Raw genomic sequence first — 26,527 nt, forward strand, 5'->3', positions numbered from 1 at the left:
AGTACATACCACGGCCTTTGATGTATCAGTTGTGGTGCACTGACTGGAACGAGAAATAGCCCAATCGGCCCACTGACGGGGATCGATCTCAAACCGACCCGGCACCAAGCGAGCACTTTAACACCGGGCTACGTCTCGCCCCCGCGCAGACTAATGTGACACGAGTGTACTCCTACAGAATCTGAATGACAAAACCGTATTCCATGATCAAATTCATATATCTGCACAAAGCAAAGTCGAAAGGAAGTTAGGCAACGTCGTGATTGCTTCCATGATCCATTATCAGGTGCTTGTCCTTAGGAGGATTGCCACTCTGCTAGGATATCTGTAACATGATGTTGCATCCCTTTCACCGCTGCCTATAGGAGGACTGCCAATCCCAAGACTAGCTTAGAGAACCCAAATGTGTACAGGATAGAGCTCAATGGAATTAAACGGGGGGGGGGGGGGGGGGGGGGGGGGGGGGAGGAGGGAGAGAGAGGGGGAGAGAGAGAGAGAGAGAGAGAGAGAGAGAGAGAGAGAGAGAGAGAGAGAGAGAGAGAGAGAGAGAGAGATTGAGAGAGAGAGAGAGAGAGAGAGAGAGAGAGAGAGAGAGAGAGAGAGAGAGAGAGAGAGAGAGAGAGAGAGAGAGAGAGAGAGAGAGAGAAGGAAGGAGTAAGACATGGAGAGATACTTTGTAACTTTATTTTGTTATTAAACAAGACGGAAAAATGTATATGCATTTTTAACTAAGCCTTTATTGCAAAGAAAATATACGCCCAAAGGCACTGTTTGACTGCAACATATACACACATATTGTAAATCAACGAAACATCTGTATAGCAAAAAATAACAAAAAATGCCCAAGGCACCGTTTGACTGCAAAATATACATATCATCAACAGACGTATTAACAATAATATCCATAACAAAAACAACATTTTTATCCGATTATCATATCTCGTGTGTGTGTGTGTGTGTGTGTGTGTGCGCGCGTGTATGGCTGTGTGTTTGTGTGTACATTTGTGTGTGTGTGTGTGTGTATGTGTGTGTCTGTGTGTGTGCCTGTGTATGTAGTCATTAACAACACAATATTCATTGCATAACATTATAACATATATGCCCAGGGCACAATTTGACTGCAAAATATAATAGTAACAAAATAATGCATAGTAACAACATCTCATAATAAAGCACTTAGAGTAATAACTGGAGATATTTGTGAAATATGTAAACAATCCATTATGGCGGAAACAAACGAAATGACATGTGGTTGTCAGCCGATAACCTGTCTATTCCTTAAAACAATATCTTTCATTGGTGATCTTATATCTATTTATATATTAATCTATTTTTATTATGATGGCCTATTTCTTTCTTATGAAATATATTTCTCATTTTACTTCTTTGTTTTTTTTCCAATTTATTTAATGCCATTACTTCATTATTATGAAATTATTACATCATAATTACGTCATTATAATCAAAATGAAACTGAAGGTTAGGTTGTGGTTTGTAAAACTGATCCTGTCGTTCCGGTAAAAGGCGTTGGTTGATTGGTAGAAGAAATCTGCGTTGTGCTCATCAAAATTTCAAGTAACGAAGCTGTCGTCACTGTTGGTGCTGACGTCTCTGCAATAAGTGTTGTTGACGGTACCTGTGACGTGGACGGTGCCTCTGACGTCACTGGAACTGTTACGTCAATGAGTGACGCAGTAGATCCTAACACTGTTGAGGTCGGTAATTCTGTTGTTGACGGTGCCTCTGACGTCACTGGAACTGTGACATCAGTGAGTGACGCAGTAGATCCTAACATTGTTGAGGTCGGTACTTCTGTTGTTGACGGTACCTCTGACGTCACTGGAATTGTCACTTCAATGAGTGACGCAGTAGATCCTAACATCGTTGAGGTTGGTACTTCTGTTGTTGACGGTACCTCTGACGTCACTGGAATTTCTATTGTTGACGGTACCTCTGACGTCACTGGAATTGTCACTTCAATGAGTGACGCAGTAGATCCTAACATTGTTGAGGTTGGTACTTCTGTTGTTGACGGTACCTCTGACGTCACTGGAATTTCTGTTGTTGACGGTACCTCTGACGTCACTGGAATTGTCACTTCAATGAGTGACGCAGTAGATCCTAACATCGTTGAGGTTGGTACTTCTGTTGTTGACGGTACCTCTGACGTCACTGGAATTTCTATTGTTGACGGTACCTCTGACGTCACTGGAATTGTCACTTCAATGAGTGACGCAGTAGATCCTAACATCGTTGAGGTTGGTACTTCTGTTGTTGACGGTGTCTCTGACGTCACTGGAATTGTCACTTCGATGAGTGATGCAGTAGATCCTAACATTGTTGAGGTCGGTACTTCTGTGGTTGACGGTATCTCTGACGTAGACGGTGCCTCTGACGTCACTGGAATTGTCACTTCAATGAGTGACGCAGTAGATCCTAACACTGTTGATGTCGGTACTTCTGTTGTAGACGGTGCCTCTGACGTCACTGAAATTGTCACTTCAATGAGTGACGCAGTAGACCCTAGCATTGTAGATGTCGCTGCTTCTGTAGTGGACGGTACCTCTGACGTCGTGGATACGCTTGTAGAAGTCGGAACCTCTGACGTCGTGGATACGCTTGTAGAAGTCGGAACCTCTGACGTCGTGGATACGCTTGTAGAAGTCGGAACCTCTGACGTGGTCGTAGCTGTAACCTCTATGACTGACACCGTGGAGTGTGCCATTGTAGAGGATTGCACCACTGTGGAAGTCGACACCTCTGACGTCGTTGAAATTGTGAATTCAATTCCTGACACACTGGACCCTGCCATTGAGGAGGAGGGTGGTTCTGTCGTCAAAGCAACTGATGACGTTTCTGCCAGCGAAGTTGGTGACGTCACCGGTGATGTTACCGGAGAAGTTATCAGTGTCGTTACCGGTACCGGTGATGTCGGTAACGTAACTGGTGACGTCGGTAACGTATCCGGTGACGCCGGTAACGTAACTGGTGAGGTAACGGCCTGCTGTGTCGCTGTGGCTGCAGACAGGTCTACCGCGGTGGCTGCCGATGTGGCGCCACTTTGATCCACAGTCACCGTCGCTGCCGTGTCCGTGTTGACGACGTTGGTGGCCGGTGTCCCCGCAGTGGCGGGCGTCGTGGGCTGCGTGTCCGACGTCGACCCCGTGGAATCGCCGAGCAGGCGGACGGCCGGAAGAGACGAGAGACACGTCTGACAACACATCACCCTCGACACGAACTCCGAGCCGCAAGTGGCGGAAACACACGACACGTCTGGGTCGTCTCCGGCGTAACAATTATCTGGGAGGGGAAAAAAAAAAAAAAAAAAAAAAAAAAAAGAAAAATAATTCAATCAATTCTTTATTGACCTTGAGCTGAACGGGTGGTGGTGGAGGGTAGGGGTGGGGTAGGGACTAGCCCAGTGGTAAAGCGCTCACTTGATGCGAGCTCGGTTTAGGATCGATCATCGGCGGATGACACATTGGGTTATCCCTCGTTCCTGCTAGTAAAATATTACCAAATGTTTGACATCCAATAGCTGATGATTAATAAATTAATGGACTCTTTTGGTGTCGTTTAAGTCTGATCTGCACAGCTCATCAAAAAAAGTAAATTTTGTTTATGGAAACCCGCTACGGAATTCTCTGATTTGATACAACCTTGAAATAAATAACCAACGATAATCAAATTCATTATATAAAAAACAAAACAACAAAAACATTAACACTCCATTTCTGACAATTTAGTCATTGAGACAAAGCAAAACATACAGAGGTCATCTTTGATAACACATTACAAAAACAATCAACTTATCTTGCTTAACCATTTTATTAGTCAAATAAACCCAACAGCACAAACTGATTGACAAAGTGTACACACGGTAAAGCATAATGTTCAAATATATATATTAAAGTGACAAACCCTAGTTTTTAAACACTATAGAGCATACATTTAACTATTTCAGACGTTACTTAGATTTGTGTTTCTGGTCATCATGGTGTTTTTAGTACCACAAAATGTATTTCATATTTTAAAAATTCGCACGTGCGTCTGAGAAGTAACGGTTATGGATTCGAGTTCGAGTCTATTTTTAAGAGTATTTCACCGTTTCAACGGCACAGATTCTTGTTTCACTCTGTTGTAACTGTATCTAAAAGTGTTATAGGTTTGTAGATTAACTAAACTTTAGTGTCCGTTTTTACGGGCTGAAATTAGGGCCTGCGCCTTTAATTCAAGGCACCAGTTAATTGACGGCAACATTGACATAACCCACATGTTATTAGAAAACAGTCGTGCTAAAACGACTTACAGTGCATTAACTAGGAAGAGACAGAAAGAAAGAAAGAAATGTTTTATTTAACGACGCACTCAACACATTTTATTTACGGTTATATGGCGTCAGACATATGGTTAAGGCCCACACAGATTTTAAGGGAAAACCCGCTGTCGCCACTACATGGGCTACTCTTTCCGATTAGCAGCAAGGGATCTTTTATTTGCGCTTCCCACAGGCAGGATAGCACAAACCATGGCCTTTGTTGAACCAGTTATGGATGACTGGTCGGTGCAAGTGGTTTACCTACCCATTGAGCCTTGCGGAGCACTCACTCAGGGTTTGGAGTCGGTATCTGGATTAAAAATCCCATGCCTCGACTGGGATCCGAACCCAGTACCTACCAGCCTGTATACCGATGGCCTAACCACGACGCCACCGAGGCCTGTAGGAAGAGACAGAGTCGGGTGGCGACTTTTCTGGTAAAATGTTTTTCCATTGCTTTAAGGGGGCGGGACGTAGCCCAGTGGTAAAGCGCCCGCTCGATGCGCGATCTGTCTGGGATCGATCCCTGTCGGCGGGCCCTTTGGGCTATTTCTCGTTGCAGCCAGTGCACTACGACTGGTATATCAAAGGCCGTGGTATGTGCTACCCTGTCTGTGGGACAAAAGAAATCGATGACACGCAAAACGATTGTTAGGGCATAGAGGCGGTCGAAACACTGAGAGGAGTTGGTGCATATACAAGATCCCTTGCTGCTAATCGGAAAGAGTAGCCCATGAAGTGGCGACAGCGGGTTTCCTCTCTCAATATCTGTGTGGTCCATAACCATATGTATGACGCTATATAACCGTATATAAAATGTGTTGATTGTGTCGTGAAATAAAATATTTCCTTTCTTCCATTGCTTTAAAATAACCGTATAACTTTTGATTAGCGCAAACTGTATAAATGCCGGGGTGGGAGGGGTGTTTACATGTTTTATGGGTCAACAGGTATAAGGTGGTGGGGACACTCGTGGCTCTGTCCCTGCCTATGTCAATGACCAAGCCGCACATATGGAAACGCTGATATTAATAACCATAGCGTTGATGTTTTTACGCCCCCGCGTACAGTATTCTGTGACAGTGCAAAAGCAAAAAAAAAAAAAAAAAAAAAAAAAAAAAAAAAAAAAAAAAAAAAAAAAAAAAATCGATGAGACGCAAAATGGTCGTTAGGGCATATAGGCGGTCGAAACAATCAGAGGGTTGATGCACTGGAAACCATCACCGATCCTGTACTTCCTTGAGTGCTAGCCTGGGTAGTCTGAGCAGACGACAAGTCCAGCACAGACCCTGTACTGCCGCTAAACTTGGCCTGTGTAGTCTCAGTGGACGATACCGCCAACACAGACCCTGTTGTCAATGGAGACGCGGCGGATGGCGCTTGTGTACTTCCTGTCAAAGCGATCACAGACCCTGTGCTCACTTCCGTTGTGGCAGGTGTAGTAACTTCTGCTGTCCCTGTCACTAGCGGAACGGACCCCGTAGTAGGCAAACTCGCCGGCTCCGAGGACATCGTTAACGGAAGGGAGGTAACTCCTACGAGCGAAGCAGTAGTGGCGCCACCACTTGAAGACGCAAATTCTGTCGCTGCTAGGAGAGAGCCTGTTGTTAGTAGTTCCAGAGATGTTGACCCACTCTGAGACACGTCTGATGACGTCACGGTCGCTGTGGCCGGAAGCTTTGGCTTGCAGAGAGCGCAGCAGACGATGTCTTTGAAGAAGGCGCTGTTGCAGAGGGCAAGGTTACAGGCGAAGTCGGGGTCATTGCCAGCATGGCAGAGATCTGAAGTTAAAAATAAGCATGTATCAGTATACCGCAGTTAATACGATGACGTAATAATAATAATAATAATAATAATAATAACAATAATAATAATAATAATAATAATAATTTATTTTTAATGTTATTTATTTACTGCTTATTATTATTATTGTTGTTGTTGCTGTTGTTGTTGTTATAATTATTACTATGATGATGATGGTGATGATGATCACAGTCAGTCCTATTTTTATCTTTGAATAGCCTGAAACGCTATGATAAATATTTATTTTATTGATACTAGCAAAGACATTTTAAAAATCGGCAAATAGGGACCGCAGCGCAACCCCCACCCTCGCACCCTTCCGGTTCCAACGGGTCCGATCATTATTGAAAATATGTAGATACTTTAGGACTCTCACATATGCCTAAGGCCCAAAACACAACGGAGTCTGGGTCGGTCTGTGTCTGTGTCTGGGTCTGGGTCTGGGTCTGGGTCTGGGTCTGAGTCTGGGTCTGAGTCTGGGTCTGGGTCTGGGTCTGGGTCTGAGTCTGTCTGGGTCTGGGTCTGGGTCTGGGTCTGAGTCTGTCTGGGTCTGGGTCTGGGTCTGGGTCTGGGTCTGGGTCTGGGTCTGGGTCTGGGTCTGGTCTGAGTGGGTCTGGGTCTGGGTCTGGGTCTGGGTGAGTCTGAGTCTGAGTCTGGGTCTGGGTCTGGGTCTGGGTCTGAGTCTGTCTGTCTGAGTCTGTCTGGGTCTGGGTCTGGGTCTGGGTCTGAGTCTGGTCTGGCGGGTCTGGGTACCAGTCGAAAATGAAACGCACTGAATGGAATGTCTGTGCTGACGCGAACTACGCATTTCAGTGCTGACGCGAACTACATTTCATTTCATTTCAACTTATTATATCCAATTAAGGTTCAAGCACGCTGTCCTGGGCACACACCTCAGCTATCTGGTATGTCTGTCCAGGACAGTGGGTTAGTTCTTAGTTGGTTAGTTGTTAGTGAGAGAGAAAAGGGTGTAGTGACCTTACACCTACCCAATGAGCCCTTAAGAACTTGCTCTGGGTTGGAGCCGGTACCGGGCTGCGAACCCCGTACCTACCAGTCTGTATTCCGATGGCTTAACCACTGCGCCGCCGAGGCCGATCGCGAAATACAGATCTGGAAACACACGACATAATAACATGCGCCATATTCTCACACTGCCAGACAGGCAGCTGCAGCTTGTGCAAGACATGTTTTATGGGGGTTTTCTTGGTCTAAATAAACACCAGGAAATATGTATATTAATCAAAGTTGGATTTTCGTAATTACTGTTCGTGTATATAGAAGGAAAATATATCTAAAGATATAAACACAGTTAAGATATCTATTGAAAACACGTAATAGTTAGGGACCCAGGCGCCAACTGCAAACTACACCATACTTTGCCACACTTGCCAGACCCAGATCCAGCTCTGGTGTATTTTGAACCCAACACATCTAGTCACCAATGTAAGGTGCTCTAGCCAGAATCCTGAGAAAATAGACCACCCTTCTATTTACTGGTAAGTGGAGAACAGAATTGTGAGTGTAATTCATGAGTACGTACCGTCACAGCTTTGTGAAACATCCCTTTCCCCGCCTTAAAAGCAGATATGTTTTTTCTTGTTTTGATGATTCTTAAAAGCGCAATGTACATATTGAAATTTCTGTACAATATACAAATATTTTGCTATATGTGTTTACTGTAAAAACAGATTTTCAATGTAGTTAATTATCTGATCAATATTTGGGAATATGCGAATATAAATATATTAGTTATTTGTATAAATATGTATGTTGAGTTTTATTAGATTGTCATTCAAGGGAGATAACTCTTCATGTACGATCAGTACTACAGAAATTGATTAATCTAGGCACGTAAAACTTCAAGTACTTACCGTAAATATACATTTTCAGTTTCTTATCTCTTCATTCTTCTTTCTGATATCAACGCGTCCGATATTCTTTAAGTTTAATCACGGCGTCATTAAAGGTATATTATCACAGATGAAAGTATCATATTTCGGCATTTAAAAAAAAAAAAAACGTCTGAAAAATAACTATAAACTGGTTTGATCTATACTTGACCTTTACTTATTAATTTAACAATATACAAATTGTAATCTTCCATTTCTGTGGATTCTTGTGGGGAAAATGGAAAGTAAACAAAGTAATATAACTTAACGTGTACGCACGTGTATTTTATACAGAAATTCACCTCGATGTGTGTGGTGTGCTTTGTTTTTAGTTTCGTTTTAATTATTTATAAAGGAGATGTTTCACAAGGCAGTGATTATAATAATTATAGTCTCATGAATCGTTAAAAACGTTGTGTCGTCTACAATCATACTACATTTCTGTACATATACAGGTTTTTGTTATATTTAGTAAATGGTAAATACATTGACCCTACAGTTTGTTAATAATAGTAATAATACTAAAAATAAGAATAAGAATTATAATAAAATAAATAAATAATATGATAAATAATATAATAAATAATTATAATTATAAAAAACAACAACAACAGCAACAACAACAACAACAACAACAACAAAAATATAATAATAATAATAATAAACATAACATAACATAACATAACATAACATAACATAACATAACATAACATAACATAATATAACATAACATAGCAACATAACATAACATAACATAACATAACACAACATAACATAACATAATATATTATAAGTATAAATAATACAATAAATAATAATAATAATAACAACAACAACAACAATAACAATACTACTACTAATAATAATAATAATAATAATTTTAGGACTATAGTTTAAATATAAATTGCTGTTGCTATGTTTAATGTGCTTGCATTAATATTGAATAGATTTCACAAAAATTATATGGTCTCTTGAATATACCACGTTCATATGCTAAAATTCGATCTTATTTCAGTACAGTTTTAGGTGATCTATTTATCTGGATCAATCGTTGTTTTGATTTAAAATTTTGGTTTCGTGGAGCCAAAAATCAGAGGATCATATTTTGTGATCAACATAAGCATACCATAGTTTGACACCCAAAAGGCGATGTATTTTTCGTGCTGGGGTGTCGTTAAACATTCATTCATTCAACATAAGCTGTCGTATTTCGCGGTCTATAAAAGGCGATTTATTGCGAAAGAGATGCAGGGATCATTCGATGTTTCCCGCTCTGTAGCCTGGCATTATCGGCTTATTACTAATAACAGAAACAATAATAAGAAACGAGTCCCAAACGTTACACAATACAGATGGAAAGAAATAAGTGATCACATAAAGACCGACACTTGAGTAACGTCAATGAATACCATCATTAAAGGGACATACTCTAGTTTTTAAACACTAAGACATATTTTTGACTATTATAGCCGTTTTTGATAACTGAAATCATACTTTACTTAGATTTTATGATTTAGATCATCAATTTCCGTACATTCGAAGTAGTTTTAGTCATCCTGGTATTTGTAACATCACAAAATGCATTTCTCATATTTTTAAAAACGCACGTGCGTCTGAGAAGTAACAGTTACGGAGTCGAGGTTTAGTCAATTGTTAGAGGGGATATTTCACGATTTCAAAGTCACAGACTCATGTTTCATTGAAATGGAACTTTATCCAAATGTGTTACAGGTTTGTAGATTAATTAAACTTAGTGTGTAACTTTATCCAAATGTGTTACAGGTTTGTAGATTAATTAAACTTAGTGTTAACTTTATCCAAATGTGTTACAGGTTTGTAGATTAATTAAACTTAGTGTTAACTTTATCCAAATGTGTTACAGGTTTGTAGATTAATTAAACTTAGTGTGTAACTTTATTCAAATGTGTTACAGGTTTGTAGATTAACTAAACTTAGTGTGTAACTTTATCCAAATGTGTTACAGGTTTGTAGATTAATTAAACTTAGTTTGTAACTTTATCCAAATGTGTTACAGGTTTGTAGATTAATTAAACTTAGTGTTAACTTTATCCAAATGTGTTACAGGTTTGTAGATTAATTAAACTTAGTGTTAACTTTATCCAAATGTGTTACAGGTTTGTAGATTAATTAAACTTAGTGTTAACTTTATCCAAATGTGTTACAGGTTTGTAGATTAATTAAACTTAGTGTTAACTTTATCCAAATGTGTTACAGGTTTGTAGATTAATTAAACTTAGTGTTAACTTTATCCAAATGTGTTACAGGTTTGTAGATTAATTAAACTTAGTGTGTAACTTTATCCAAATGTGTTACAGGTTTGTAGATTAATTAAACTTAGTGTTAACTTTATCCAAATGTGTTACAGGTTTGTAGATTAATTAAACTTAGTGTGTAACTTTATCCAAATGTGTTACAGGTTTGTAGATTAATTAAACTTAGTGTTAATTTTCACAGGTTGAAAGTAGGGTCTGTCCCTGTAATGGTGTCAGAAATAGACTGTGTTACTCACGCGCAACCCCACAGTATTGGGATTCAGTCGGACGTTACATCGTTGTGTTACATACAGACATTACAATGTTAGTAGTGAATTAAAGTCGGTCTATAATACAAAGTGATCCCATATTTGATTCTCCCAGTATACGTCGTAAGAAATAACCACCCAACTAAGTCACTTACCTGGTGTTGTGGGCGCCGCAGAGTTGAACACACATTTTCCTGACTGACACCACTGAAAGCAAACACACATTGAATACAGGTGTCAGAACATGCTACTTTAACAGAAATATTCACTTAAGAAGATATAGGAAGGAAATGTTTATTTAACGACACACCCAACACATTTTATTTAAGGTATATGGCGTCGGACATATGGTTAAGGACCACACAGATATTGAGAGAGGCAACCCGCTGTCGGCACCTCATGGGCTACTCTTTTCGATTAGCAGCACGGGATCTTTTATATGCACCATCCCACAGACAGGATAGCACATGCCACGGCCTTTAATATACCAGTTGTGGTGTACTGGCTGGAGCGAGAAATATTTAAGAAGATATGGGCTGTTAAATAAAAACAAAACCCCTAAAACAAAACAGTATTCAAACTTGACAGTTACGGTGGCAGTATTGAGTCATGCAATTCCAGTTAAAACGAGACCACGAGTACTCACTTTCTGACTGCCACACTGCGTTCCGTCGTGAGCAAACGTCTGGAAGCAGAGTCCGTTGGCGGGATTGAAACATCGCATATCAATACAGATGTCATCCCAAACCAGTGGGGACGAGAAGTAGAAATTCTGAATAATAATAACAACAACAATAATAATAAAAGAAAATAATAATAACAATAATAATAAAAGAAATGATGATGATGATGATGATGATGATGATGATGATGATATTGATGATGATGATGATAATAATAATAATAATTTTTAAAATAATAATGATGATGATAATAATAATGATGATGATGATGATGGTGGTGATGATGATGATGATGATGATGATGATGATGGTGATAATTACAACAGCAAAAACAAAAATAATAATTGGTAATGATAATATGTTAAATAATAATAATAATAATAATAATAATAATAAGAAGAAGAATAATGATAATAAAATTATAATAATAAACAATCGCTGTACCCGACAAAGCTTGCCTCCTGTACCAAAGAGTATTTGGCATTGCGTGTCGGCCGGATACTTCTGACCGAATTCCATGCTCAGATAGGGAGTTAGATCGAGTGGCGTCCCCTGTCTGGACAGCGTGCACGTTAGCGGTGGTCTAAAATAGAAAACACCGAATATGAATAAAATATTAATACGATAGCATTAAAGACTTCAATTTATCTACATAGCGTCCATTTTTTTATTTTATTTATAAATACACACTAACTGATCAGACAGGACTGACCCACTAAAGGTACATTGGCGCATACTGCCTGAGGTGAAATATATATATATATATATATATGTATATGTATATGTATATATATATATATATATATATATATATATATATATATATATATATATATATATATATATATATATATATATATATATATATATATATATATATATATACTAGTATTGTATGTATGTTCGTATTCAATTAAAGGTGCACTATCTTAGTTACTAGTGCCATATTTCATTCGTGATAAATAGCTAGAAGTGAATCGGTCTTATAAAAAATGGGATATATGAATTGTAGAGTTCTTGCATAGTGAGTGATCAGACTGTCGTTTAATACGATTAGGTTCAAGTCTTGGCACGTCGTAATGAATCTAATGGTATTGCCGAATTCACAAAATCTGACGAGTTTACTATCGGCAGATAAATAGGCCCGTCAGAGACAGATGACTCCACCTGACATAACATTAGGGAATGTTCCACTAAACTATCAGTCGAACACGTTACGTAGATCAAATACACCGAAAGCCTGCCTTTAATAATACATAGATGTTCAAGACCATACTTACGTAGCCAAAAGCGACATAAATGAAGTCACGGAACACGTTGAGAACGTCCATGGATTTGATGCACGATCTGACGTCACTGGTCCGACACTGGGGGCCATGACAAAGCCGTCACTGGCTGCGCAGCTGTTACCACTACCATCGTGAACGGCGCCGATACTGTGAGACAAAAGAATCACAACATTATGCGTGTGTATATGGACTGACTGTTAATTTAAATTCTATGAATGTGGTTGTGATGGATGTATAGTGGTATTGGTATTGGTATTGGTATTGGTATTGGTATTGGTATTGGTATTTACATTGACATTGATATTGATACTGACATTGACATTGATGTTGATATTGGTAGTGATATTAATATTGATAGTGATACTGATAGTGATATTGGTAGTGATATTGGTAGTGATATTAGTATTGATATTGATATTGATATTGGTAGATATATTGTTGATGATATTGGTATTGGTAGATATTTTATTAGTAGCATTGGTATTGACATTGATATTGATATTGATATTGGTAGTGTTATTGATATTGATAGTGATATTGGTAGAGATACTGATAGTGATATTGATATTGATAGTGATATTGATAGTCATATTGGTAGCGATATTAGTAATGATATTGATATTGGTAGATATATTGTTGGTGATATTGTAGAAGTAGTAGGGGTAGTAGTAGTAATAATAGAAGTAGTAGTAGTAGTAGTAGTATTTATTATAATAGTAGTATTAGTAGTAGGGGTAGTAGAAGTAGTAATAGTAGTAGGGGTTGTAATATTATTATTATTTATATTATTGTTATTGGTAGTTGTGGTGGTGGTAGTAGTAGTAGTAGTAGTAGTAGTAGTAGTAATAGTAGCAGTAACAGTAATACTATATATACCAGAAGTACTAAAATAACTCATTACCTATGTCCAATTTCGTGAGCCAAGATGGCGGCGGTGGCCTGACTCTTGACGCCCTGAGTGATAGATGTGGCCTGGGAGGAACACGTGGAGTCCTGTTTCGCTACCCCTGGGTAAAACAAACACACACATCAGTGGAATATAAACAATTATATTAGAAACAAGAAGAAAACGTGTGCGTGTGCGTGTGCATATCTGTATTTGTGTGTGTGTGTTTGTGTATGCTGCGCGCGCGCGTGTGTGTAGCTGTGTATGTGTGTATGTGTGTGTGTGTGTATATGTGCATAACTGTCTTTATGTGTGTATGTGGGTGTATGTGTGTATATGTTTGTATGTATGTATGCATCTCTCTCTCTCTCTCTCTCTCTCTCTCTCTCTCTCTCTCTCTCTCTCTCTCTCTCTCTCTCTCTCTCCCTCTCCGAGTGTGTGTGTATGTATGTGTGTGCATATCTGTCTTTGTTTGTATGTATGTATGTATGTATGTATGTGTATATATGTGTATGTATATATGTATATATGTGTAGGTATTGTATGTGTGTATGTATGTATCTGTGTGTATGTGTGTGTATATCTATGTGTGTGTATATATGTATGTATGAGTGTGTGTTTGTGTGTGTTTCATGTGTGTGTATGTATGTGTGTTTGAGTGTGTATGCATGTGCGTGTTTGTGTGTGTGTTTTTATATATTGGTGTATTCATATACTTCTCTGTATATGTGTGTTTATGTAATGTTTGCCTTTTAATATGCTACATATGTTTTACTAAAAGTGTATTATGTTTGTATTTTACATTAGTAGAACATCCTGCGAGATTGCCACTTTAACTACCTGCGACAGTGGTGTTCCCGTTCCTCACCAGGTTGAACCTGAAATGTAAAACAGAATAGTCTTGTACTGCCGAGCCACTAAAGTGGCAGTCCTCTTACAGATGGAGGTGGAACCATATATCTTGGTGATGATCAGTTCTCCTTTGATTACGAAGCAACGGGCAGTTTATCCGGTCTGCATACCTCCACACCTCTATCATGTCGCCTTTTGGAATCAGTACTGTCCAGATATGCGGTACTGAATGATAATGACACATTCATAATCGATATATGTTCTAGTTTGTTTTGGGCGGGATTTGTTGCAGTGCTCGCATGAGGTGCTTGTGTCGCAGGATCGAACCACCTCGGTGGATCGATTCAGCTCTTTTTTTTTTGCTCGTTCCAACCAGTGCATCATAACGGGTCAAAGACCATGGCATGTGCTTTTCTGTCTGCGGGAAAGTGCATATAAAAGGTCTCTTGCTGCTAATAGTAAACTGTAGCGGGTTTCCTCTCTAGGACTATATATGTCAATGACCAAATGACCAAATGTTTGACATCCAACAGCCGATGATTAATAAATCAATATGCTCTGGTGGTGTCGTTATATCAATCAAAACTTTATATACATTTAAGGTTCAAGCACTCTGCTCACACCTCTCAGCTACCTAGGTTGGTTGTCCAGAATAGTGTGTTACTCTTTAGTTGTGTCGTTAAACAAAACAAACATTAGCTTTTACTTTATTCTATTATTACCATAAAATCTTGTAGGATGTCTCTGACATTTCATCACGTAATATGAACAGACAAAACATTTCCTTCCTTACCCAGAAATGGTAGCAGCGTGGTCGAAGGGGATGCCGCCAATAGATCCACTCTGGGCGGCGATGAACCTAGCGAAAGAATTGAGGGCGGTGTCAGCGTGAATCACGCCGCTCACGTTGTGGTTCTGCGTCCACGGCGTTGTCGTTGGACTCTGAAAATAAGCAATATGAAAGTGGCTTGTCTCACGCAATGTTTGAGCAATATAATTGTACAATACATAAGCTATAGTCCTTTGATTGAAATATGCTATGCATATCCGTCTGCACATTGAGACGTCCCTTTTATAGAAACTGTAGAAAAGGCTTTGGCGTCTGTACTAGTACGCAATAAAAGCGGTAGTATTTGTCCTCCTATAGACGGAGATGGAACCATATATCGCGATCAGGATGTGATAAAACTTTAGAGTCTAGACTCAAATATCTAATGACGTCAACGCATACAATTTGTATGACATTGCAATGGTGCTAGAGTCTCAAACTCTATTAGAGACTTGGATCTAGACTAAACGATTTGTAATCACCAGGCAAACGTCAGCTAGACTGGTGTATGTGCTTCACAGTAAACCAACTGGCCATGTCGGGAACCAATCAAATAGTTCGCGAAGGTAAGCGAAACGTTGGCTGGCTGACAAAGTAGCTGACAGTGTGTTACGAACGTACGTTTTACAACTATATACCATAACATGTTTTGGAATCAGTTTTGTGCATAGATACAGTTTTGAATGTTAAATGTCAGATTAGTAATTAGCATGTTTGTTAAAGCGTATATTAAACAGTTTGAAACGTGAATATCGTAAGACATTTTGATGTATTATTGGTGAATAATGCATATTAATTAGTACTTTTCTGGAATACGAAATGAGCGATTAATATCGAAAAGAAGAAAGAAACGGACCTTCCAGGACATACTAACAGACAGACGGACGTACGAACTGACTGTGGACAGAAGGACGAACGGACGCACGGCTGGAAGGAATGGAATGGATGGATGGATGGATGGATGGATGGATGAATGAAGGATTGAATGGCGGACGGTAAGACAGATATGCGCATATCACTGACACACTTATAGAAAGCGAATGACTAAGACAGATACAAACGAAACAAACAAAAGGAAAAGAAAAGAAACAGAAGGTTTTTTGTTTTCGTTTAGCGACACCACTAGAGCACATTGATTTATTGGCTATTGGATGTCAAACATGGTCATTGTCACAGTCATAGAGAGGAAACCCTGCTATATTGTTTCATTAGTAGCAAGGGATCTTTTATATGCACTATCCCACAGACAGAATAGCACATACCACGGCCTTTGATATACCAGTCGTGGTGCACTGGTTGGAACGAGTAATAGCCCAATGGGCCCACCGACGGGGATAGATCCTAGACCGACCGCACATCGGGCGTGCGCTTTACCACTGGGCTACGTCCCGCCCCCGAAAAGAAACAGAAAGAAAAACAAATCTTGAAATGTTTATACTACAGGAAATAAACTGGCAATGATATGGTACAAACCTCGGCTATGACGAACGCGTTCAAAACCAGGTCAATCGTGAAACCGGCTCTAGTTGCTGTGTCGAAACGCCGGTTAGCCTAGACAGTGACACATCATATATTACGCATTAAGACAAAACTAATAATATTAAAACAACAACAACAACAACAACAACAATAAGCTAAAAAAAGAGTAACATTATATTGAAAAATTGCCTTTTCAGAACATTTAATTATTTGTATATCTGTGTCAATGTTTGTCTTTCTGTCTGTCTGGTTGTCTGTCTACCTTTCTATCCATCTATATATCTGTCAAACTAAATAGGTATGTATGAAGGTAGGCAGGTAGGTAGGTAGCTAGCTAGCACCTACATGCATACATGTGTACGTACCTATTTGTCTGTATATATATGTGTGTCTATAGTATACATACATACAAATATAATATCGTAACAATGCGCGGCACAAACCGTAACAAGTTATATACAAATAACAACAACTACGACGACATTATAACACTTACAGCGTTCACGATGTTGGAGTAGTAGTCCACCATTTCCTGCCGTGTTTGGACCACGTTGTTATTGTTTCGATTTAGCCAGCTGGAAACGGAGAAGGTCAGTTTTGAAAGTTTATTTCCCAAACATTTCATCGCATAATTATTCATGACTTTTATAGTGGTGTGCAACCAATACTCACTAGAGGAACAACGGGTAGTCCAGAAAGAGGATAAGCTCGATTTCATATTTTCCGGTCTGTCTCTTGACACGATGGCGTGCCTTTGGTTTACCGCCTTTGTTATTCGGATAGACGATGGGTATACCTACAAGAAACGAAATAAAACCAGCAATAATTGAAACTCAAAAATGGCTTGATGGATGTATGGATAGAATCCTATCGTATCGTGTCGTGTGGTGAAATGCCATGTTACATCATGTCATATGCTGTCATATTATGCCATGCCATGTTATATCAAAATTTAATATCACATCGCATCGCATCTTATGTAATATTATGTCGTATCGAGTATCATATCGTATATATCGAATACTAAACGAGCTTGTCTGTCATACCATTTTTATGAAACGAATGAACAGTTCACTTTTCACGACAGGCAAGCTACTTTAGTATTTTATTTATTACAAACCGCAACGCAGAAATAAGCAGATGTTGAGACCTACTATAGGTTTTTTTCTACAAATTGGGTCAGCAAGTGACCTACGTCACGCGTAAACTTAAACGACGTCGCAGTGAGCACAGATTTTGGCGCGAAGCTTGCATTAATTGTTAGTTAATGAGGTTTTAAAATTCACAATAATGACTGAATTGTTGATCGGACAGCAAATATAGAGCTGACTTAATGGGATTGACTAGATGTGACGCTGACATTTTATACATAGGGTCGTAAAGAAGAGTAGCAGGTCGACAACATCGTTTTGGCTTCGTACACAAGAGGCCCAAATATAACGGCCTATCTTATCGCAATTTTAATGGCCATATTTTGTAATGGTACACTTTTAAATTACACTAGTTTGTACAAACACGGTTAGATACGTTAATAATCTCAGAACAAAACATTTTCAACAGCAATTTTGCACTCAATGTTTTCTAGTGTTCAGAAAAGGGACGCGTCATGCACCCAGTTTATTTTATTGTAGGGAGATGAAAAGTGACGTCATTCAAATATCGACGTCATTCATTCATTATCCCGCAAGTCTGCGCGTGCCTATATTACACTAGTGAAATATTGAGTAATTATTATGACATGAGTAATATCTTACTCTGGTGTGTAATATAGTATCGTATCGTATCATATTATTTCGTATCATGTACCACATTACATCACATCACACCACACCACATCACATCATGCCATATTAGATTTTATTGTATGGTATTCATCGTATCACATCCTAGATAACATAATCATATGACATATCATTTCATATCACGTCCTATTACATCTCACCTGCCAGGGTGTTAACATGGTCGTCGGAAAGAGACAGCGGCAGGGTTCCTTCTACTGACGGGTCCGTCCACAGTAACATCTTTTCCACCTGCCTCCTGATCTCCCCGTCACTGAACTGTCGTCGTCCATGACGTAGCTTAACCAGCTGTTCTTCAGCCGTCGTCTGAGAATGCAGTTAATTTATGAATAGAGCATTTGCTAACGGAAACAAATGTATCGGGTTTTCCTCTCTAAGACTATATGTCAAAATTACCAATTTTTTGCAGCCAATAGCCGATGATTAGTAAATCGGTGTGCTCTAGTGGTGTCGTGAAACAATACAAACTTTAAAACGAACTTTATATTACAAACGGAGACATGCTTGGAAGTCAACCAGCCAGCCAACCAGCCAAAACAAGTTTCAGCCAGTCAGCCAGGCAGCCTACTAGTCAGCCAATAAAACCGAATGAATGATCAAATATTAGTACCACCGCCATTCCCAATACCGTAAATATGCTAATATGAAAATTACTTACAAATTTGGAGGGAACATAAGTTTTGTCAACTCGTCCATCATCACGCAAGATCAGAATGAAATAACACCACCACCATCCACAATATAGCCAATATGAAATTTACATACATATTTGGGGAATATATGTTTTGTCGACTCGTCCGTCATCATGCAAGATCAGAATCAAATAACACCACCACCATCCACAATATAGTGAATATGAAATGTACTTACTGATTTGGAGGGAACATATGTTTTGTCAACTCGTCCATCATCATGCAAAGTCAGAATCAAAGTGCTTATAGACCCATCGTCTGGACAAAAAGTAGACAATAATATTTGTTATACTTTAACAGGATATAAAGTGTAAACGAATCAATTCATAAATAAGAAAAATAGATACCAAAATCATTTAAATAAAACACAAATACAAAACCAAACCATAAACAACACAATAAATAAATATGTAAGAAAGTAAATAAATAAGTAAGTTAGTAAGTAAGCTCTCTCCAATGACGCAAATTCTTAATACTCGTGGCAGAAAAAATAATTTAGAAAATAATTTGTCGCAGAAACTATTATGAATATATTATTGTGCCCACATTATTTTTACTCTCCCTTATTTACTATAGACTAGGCAAGACTCTGTCGTCATAAAAAGCGGATATTAAAAACAGATTTTCTAAACAGCAATGTCTTAATTGAAAAAAAAGTATTCAAACTTACTAATCACATTTCTTCGTTTAGCCGCGGCGCCAATGACAGATGCGTAAAGGAAGACAACTGTGTACAGAAAACTATGGACCATTATTCGCCTTAATTTCCGCGTGCACGCGGAGGGCTCCGAACATAGCTCGCCCGCCGGTTTCATTTACATTACCAAATATGTGGTGTGTCACCTCCCATCTTGATTCCAGCTAGGGAGTGGTACCCAGCACAATACTGAGCAATTTATAATGTTTTCGCTTGCCATCCCGTTGCGATGCAAAACATGTGTTCTGTGCATAAAAGGTAAACGCGACAGGACCGGGAGTTGAAAAAAACCCCGGGTTAATCCCACACGAAGTTCTCACCAGTGGTGGCAACATCATTAATATATATTTTATAATGAGTAGATGAATTGTTGCTGCATAGGTTTTAGAGCCTCTGTCGATACACGCTACAACGTGGCAGTCCTCCGACAAACGGGATGGGAACCATATATCGTGGTCTACAGACAACATCTGAGAGTAATTCATGGCTGCAAACACTCATGACTCTGACATATGTGTTTTAGACTCTTTCTTGTGCATAGATGCGATATTGAATATACCAATGGTAGATTCGTAATCTGATTAACACATAATATTATCGTCAGTTTTCTCTGAAAATAGACCTTCGTTTTATAAGCGAAGCAGTGGCGTAGCGGGGAGGGCACGAGGTCCATGCCCACCCCAATCAAACCTTTTGTTTGTTTTTACTGTATTGAATTTTATAAAATCACGTACTTACAGTGTTGGTTGACCCCCCAGTATAGTTTGCCTCCCCTAATATAAAATCCTGGCTACGCCAGTGGAGCGAAGACCCTTTAAAATAATTACATGGGGGCGCAAGAGTTTTTTTTTCAACGTTTAAAAAGCACACATCTTACAAATAATATCTATATGCTAATCTTGAAAGCAAGATACCACATTTTGTTCACTAAAACAAATAAATGATGGTTTTCATCTACAAAACTTTGATTTGTGGGGAGACATGCTACTTTTGTCATCAAAGAAGATTTAGCCTATTTGAGCCTTCTCTGTGCTGTATCCGACAGTCGTATTCGAAACCTGCTCCCTGCCCCTACCAACCTTGAAACCAACGACCAAAGCACTACACCACCTAATCCGGAAAGCGACTGGTATTTTTGGAAACAGCATGGGTCGGGTTGAACATCAGTAATAACCGCTAACAGGCTGTGAGTGGTCGTTGTTAGGCGATATTATACTGCGGTTTTATTGTCTGTCGAATTCAGCAACGGTGGGAGTTAAGCCGCCTTTGATCTCACACATGACACTGCGTACTAGTGACTGCGTACTATTAAAGCTTAGCTAAGCAGTCTTTTTCTACAACATATTACTTACACTTATTTGATCCTCTGACATTGTATGGTATTTCTGGATGAAACACAGTTTCTCTCACATTCAAATAACAACTAGTTCTGACATATGACACACCTACTTTTGCATTTACCATAGTTTGAAAAAAAGAGTAAAGTTTGTTTTATTTAACGACCCACTTGTTACCATAGTTTGACACCCAAAAGCCGATGCATTTTTCGTGCTGGGGTGTCGTTAAACATCTATTCTATTCTATTCTGTTCTATTCTATTCTATTCTATTCTATTCTATTCTACCTGCGCGTATTATTAAAGATTAACAAATAATACTTTTCTACAACATATTTGGTATTTTTTGGTTCGCTAACATCGTATGGCATTTCTCGATAAAATAGCAACTAGCTATCTGTCAACATGGAGTGATATCTGAAGTCAAAGTGTAACGGTACGTCGTAACCTGTCGATGACCCTAAAATGGATTTTGCAATAATACGAATAAAAAAAAGATGGTAGTAAATTAAATTATTTGGATGAAGTTAGTTTGTATGGGTATGTAGATCAAGGTATAATAATGAAAAAGTTAAAGTTTGTTTTCTTTAACAACACCACTAGATGTCAATTCTGGTATAATTGGTAATTATAACATATAGACTTAGAGAAGAAACTCGCAACATTTTTCCATCAGTAGCAAAGGAACTTTTTATATGCACCATCCCACATAACACGACCGTTGATATGTCAGTCGTGGTGCACTGGCTGAAACGAGAAATAGCTCAAATGAGCATACCGACGGGATCGATCCTAGATCGACCGCGCATCAGGCGACGCTTTACCACTGGGCTAGGTCCCGCCCCCTTGTGGGTATATATATATATATATATATATATATATATATATATATATATATATATATATATATATATATATATATAAATGTAGGTATAAAATGTAAATGGCTTAGCCCATACCCAGACCACGCACATCTGCAGAGGTTGGAGTGTTTCGAGATCGATCAGCCCCTTGCTCAAAGTGAGATTTCCTTTAAAAAAAAACCCACTTCGCTCGCCACAATGTAGACCCCACCCCCTGCATGAAATTTTCTGCACACTTGCCTGTAGACATTTACGATTACTAACAGAGTAGCACAGTTATGCTATTTCAGGTATGCGATTCATCTAAAGACGTGTTACAATTAAGCTACTTCTTATCACAATTTGATACTTCGTTTTCGTGCTCAGTTGCATCCTGTACACACGCACATCGGATATCTGTCAAGGACAGTGGATTAATTATTAGTTTTTATTTGGCTTGGTGGTTTTACACCTCCCCGCGAATCCGTTAACACTTGCTTTGATTGGGAACCGGCAGCGGGATAGGATCCCATTGCCTTCCAGCCATAAGTATGGTGGCTTACCCAATATATCACCGACGGCGGTCCCGGTTTACAAGTATGATAAAAGAATGTAAAGGCAGAAATGTCATGAGTCCGGCTGCACACAGAATGCCCTACTTCCTACTACGACGTGTACACTTTCGACCAATCAAACCGAATGTTACAGATCGTTATAAGAAGTCACATGGTGATGACGCGGCTTAACACCTATCCAGGATTGCTGTGTGCAAAAACATAAAAGTAAGAAGCCAAGACAAATGTTGCCGCAAAATGTGATGACTCATACCGGTGGTAGAGTAATACCTGTAAAGGATTCGAAACTAGATCGAGTCACCTCTAGACCGATTACGTGCCGCTGACAATGAAGATGAGCTTCATGTATTGATCTGTCCATTATATAATAATTTTAGAAACATACTCACTCTCTCTCTCCCAATCTCTCTCTCTCTCTCTCTCTCTCTCTCTCTCTCTCTCTCTCTCTCTCTCTCTCTCTCTCTCTCTCTCTCTCTCTCTCTCTCTCTCTCTCTCTCTCTCTCTCTCTCTTTCGTTCTGTGCCTCTGTCTTCTCTCTGTTCTGTCGCTCTCTCTCTCTCTCTGTGCTTTTCTCTGCCTGTCTGGTCTGTCTGCCTCTCCTCCCTCTCCTCTCTCTCCTCTCCTCTCCTCCTCTCTCTCCACCCCTCTCCCCGCTCCTCTCCCTCTCTCTCCTCTCTCTCCTCCCTCTCTCTCCTCGCCCCTCTCTCCTCTCCATCCTCTCTCCCTCTCTCCCCCTCTCTCCCTCCTCTCCCCTCTCTCTCCGCCCCTCTCTCTCTCTCTCTCGCCTCTCTCTCTCTCTCTCTCTCTCTCCTCTTCCCCCCTCTCTCCTCGTCCCTCCCCTCTCCTCTCCCTCTCCTCTCCCTCCCCCCTCCTCCACTCTCCTCCTCTCCCCTCTCGCTCTCCTCTCACTCTCCCTCCTCCTCCTCTCCTCCTCTCTCTCTCTCTCCTCTCTCCTCTCCTCTCCCTCTCTCCTGCTGTCCCCTCCTTCTCTCCCTCTCTGTCTCTCTCTGTCTCTCCTCTCTCCTCTCTCTCCCTCTCGCTCCACCCTCTCTCGTCCTCTCTCTCTCCCTCTCTCTCTCTCTCCCCTCTCTCTCTCCTATCTCTCCGTCTCTCTCTCTCTCTCTCTCTCTCTCTCTCTCTCTCTCTCTCTCAAAATGTGAGACATATCTGTAATTAGTATTGACCGTGTATGCATTATCCACAGCTACCATAATATTAAAATTATATCATGTTATGTACACAACCATTGTTTTCTTATATGTACACATAATTGTACTGATAAACGTTGTAGCTCAAATCAATAAAGAAACCGATTATAGCTCTGTACCAGCAGTAGACGTCGTTTACTTACTACGTTATGCACTACAATCTATTTATTTCTGAAAAGATTTTTTTTAATTGCACATCAAATAATGCTTTTTTATTGTTTCCAAAATACTCCTACTTTTGTTTTTCCGACAAACGAAACTGAAGTGAACCTGGGATTATTTATTAAACAACAATGTTCATTGAGGCTGGGAGGGACTACAGGTTAAGCCTTATTTAGTAAAGCGCAGTTTGAAAGTTGCCTTCATTGGTAATATGAATAGAATTGAATAGATGTTTAACGACACCCTAGCACGAAACATACATCGGCTATTGGGTGTCAAACTATGGTAAATGCAAACATAAAATGATGAACCACATCAATATAAAAATACATTGAAATTAAAACACAGTGTAAAGAACTGTGCAAAAATACAAATATCACAGATAGAGAAAATTAAAATGTAGAATAAAAGTCAGTATCTCGAACAAATTGTAATAAAAGTTCTGGATGGAATCGAAATGATTCCATCACTTTTTTTTGTCCAAATATAACTTTTCTCGTTTCTGTGAGATGATTGCACTCCACCGAAATGTGGCGTACCGTAAATGCGAGCACAACACACGACTATTTCATCCTTCTTGCACTGGCTATAGGAGGACTGCCACTCTCCCAGGACTGAATTGACAGCACGAAGCTTGTTCGCAATCGCACCGTTCCAATAATTTTTCCAAGTCGAAAAGATAAATTGCTTTGATACTTTGTTTAAAAACTGTATACGGTACACCAACCCTGGCATAAAGCAAATCCAAAACAGACATGGCAGCTGAATCTGCCTTTTCGGTAATATGATGTCATCACGATTAGCACGCACTTGAACTAAATCGGGGCGGGACGTATCCCAGTGGTAAAGCGTTCGCCTGATGCGCGGTCGGTCTAGGATCGATCCCCGAGCTATTTTTTCGTCCCAGCCAGTGCTCCACAACTGGTGTAACAAAGGCCGTGGTATGTACTATGCTGTCTGTAGGAAGGTGCATATAAAAGATCCTTTGCTGCTAATCGAAAAGAGTAGCCCATAAAGTGGCGACAGCGGGTTTCCTCTCTCAATATCTGTGTGGTCCTTAACCATATGTCTGACGCCCTGCGCGTGCTGTAACCTCACCGTGGTGCATGGGTGTAACATTCTCTTTGAGAATGGCTAATACAGCACAATTGAAATTTTGAGTAAAAGTCAGTATCTATCTGTGATATTTGTGTTTTTGCACAGTTCTTTACACTGTGTTTTTGTTTAAATCTTGAATTTTTATATTGATGTTGATCATCACATTGTCTTTACATTTACCATAGTTTGACACCCAATAGCCAATGTATTTTTCGTGCTGGGGTGTCGTTAAACATTCATTCATTCATTCCATATAACCGTATTACATTAATTACAACTAATTTTGAAGGTAGAATAATGGAAATACATGGTAAAATATGTCTCAGGTTAGCACATTTTGTCCGAATATCTGTATATTTTTTGCCCGAATTTCAGGTTTTGCTCCAGAACTAGGAAGGCAGTTGAAGCCCCCCACCCCCCCCCCCCCCCCCACACACACTTCCCCGCTCACTGCCTCGTACGTTTATGGTGGATAGTATAGGTAAGTTGTAGGGTAAGTACAGCATATCATATAACTGCTGATTGTATAAAGTGTATGCACTGACATGACGTATACCCCAAGATTCCTGTTCCACCCCATTACACCATCCAAATGCCATCCACACGACCCAGGTCTGTGATTTGAAACCTATTAAACAATTCACTCGTCATCGCCATCGTTAACGACCTTTTCACCCGGTGGACAAATTTATTGACCGCTCGTTTGTCCGGCATATTGAAGACAACACCACTTCGCAGCGGGTTCCCCGTTTCCAAGACGATTCCCAGTAATGTACGACGTGGGTAGTTAATACGAGAAGTATGTCCTGGTGATACAAGCGATATTCTATATCAGGGTGGAAGGTAGCACATTAATTACATTGTCGGTGGCATCATCATATAGTTTATATATATATATATATCTATAGATACTATTATATATATATATATATCTATATATATATATATTATTTGGATCTGTGGTTGCGTGCATGCGTGCGCACGTGTGCGTGCGTGTGTGCGTGTGTGTATGTGTGTATACAGAGAAACCTCTCAAGACCGGAATTCCCTCCTTACCTTTTACAGAATCCCCTTTTTAAAACAAGAACATAATTTAACCTCTCTAAACCGGATCGCTTTTAATATCGGACATTTTTAATTGGTCCCAAGATTGTCCGGTTTCACGCTGTTTCACTGTATATATGTATGTGTGTAGGTGTGTATGTGCGTGTATGTGTGTGTGCGAGAGAGAGAGAGAGAGAGAGAGAGAGAGAGAGAGAGAGAGAGAGAGAGAGAGAGAGAGAGAGAGAGAGAGAGAGAGAGAGAGAACCAGACAGATACAGTGAGAGAGACAAGGAGACAGTGACAGATAATGAGAGTGAGTGACAGAAAGTGAGATATATAGAGACAGCAACACACACAGAGAAAAACGATTGAGAGAGAGAGAGAGAGAGAGAGAGAGAGAGAGAGAGAGAGAGAGAGAGAGAGAGAGAGAGAGAGAGAGAGAGAGAGAGAGAGAGAGAGAGAGAGAGAGAGAGAGGGAGAGAATGAATGAATGAATGAATGA

General features: G+C 39.6%; 1 protein-coding gene across 1 annotated transcript; it reads right to left on the reverse strand.

Moving 5' to 3' along the window:
• Positions 1-717: 717 nt before the first annotated feature.
• Positions 718-19,861, reverse strand: LOC121378098 (mucin-2-like). The gene is made up of 14 exons (XM_041506198.1): positions 19,735-19,861; positions 19,243-19,322; positions 18,516-18,678; positions 17,246-17,369; positions 17,070-17,148; positions 16,568-16,645; positions 15,059-15,207; positions 14,254-14,291; positions 13,429-13,534; positions 12,519-12,674; positions 11,683-11,821; positions 11,202-11,327; positions 10,711-10,762; positions 718-3,300 (listed from the first exon to the last, which is right to left on the reverse strand). Exons 1-14 carry the CDS (start codon positions 19,814-19,816, stop codon positions 1,481-1,483), a joined length of 3,192 nt encoding a protein of 1,063 aa, XP_041362132.1. The 5' UTR covers positions 19,817-19,861; the 3' UTR covers positions 718-1,480.
• Positions 19,862-26,527: the final 6,666 nt, after the last annotated feature.

The sequence above is a fragment of the Gigantopelta aegis genome, chromosome 7 (assembly GCF_016097555.1).
Source record: "Gigantopelta aegis isolate Gae_Host chromosome 7, Gae_host_genome, whole genome shotgun sequence".
NCBI classification, from domain to species: domain Eukaryota; kingdom Metazoa; phylum Mollusca; class Gastropoda; order Neomphalida; family Peltospiridae; genus Gigantopelta; species Gigantopelta aegis.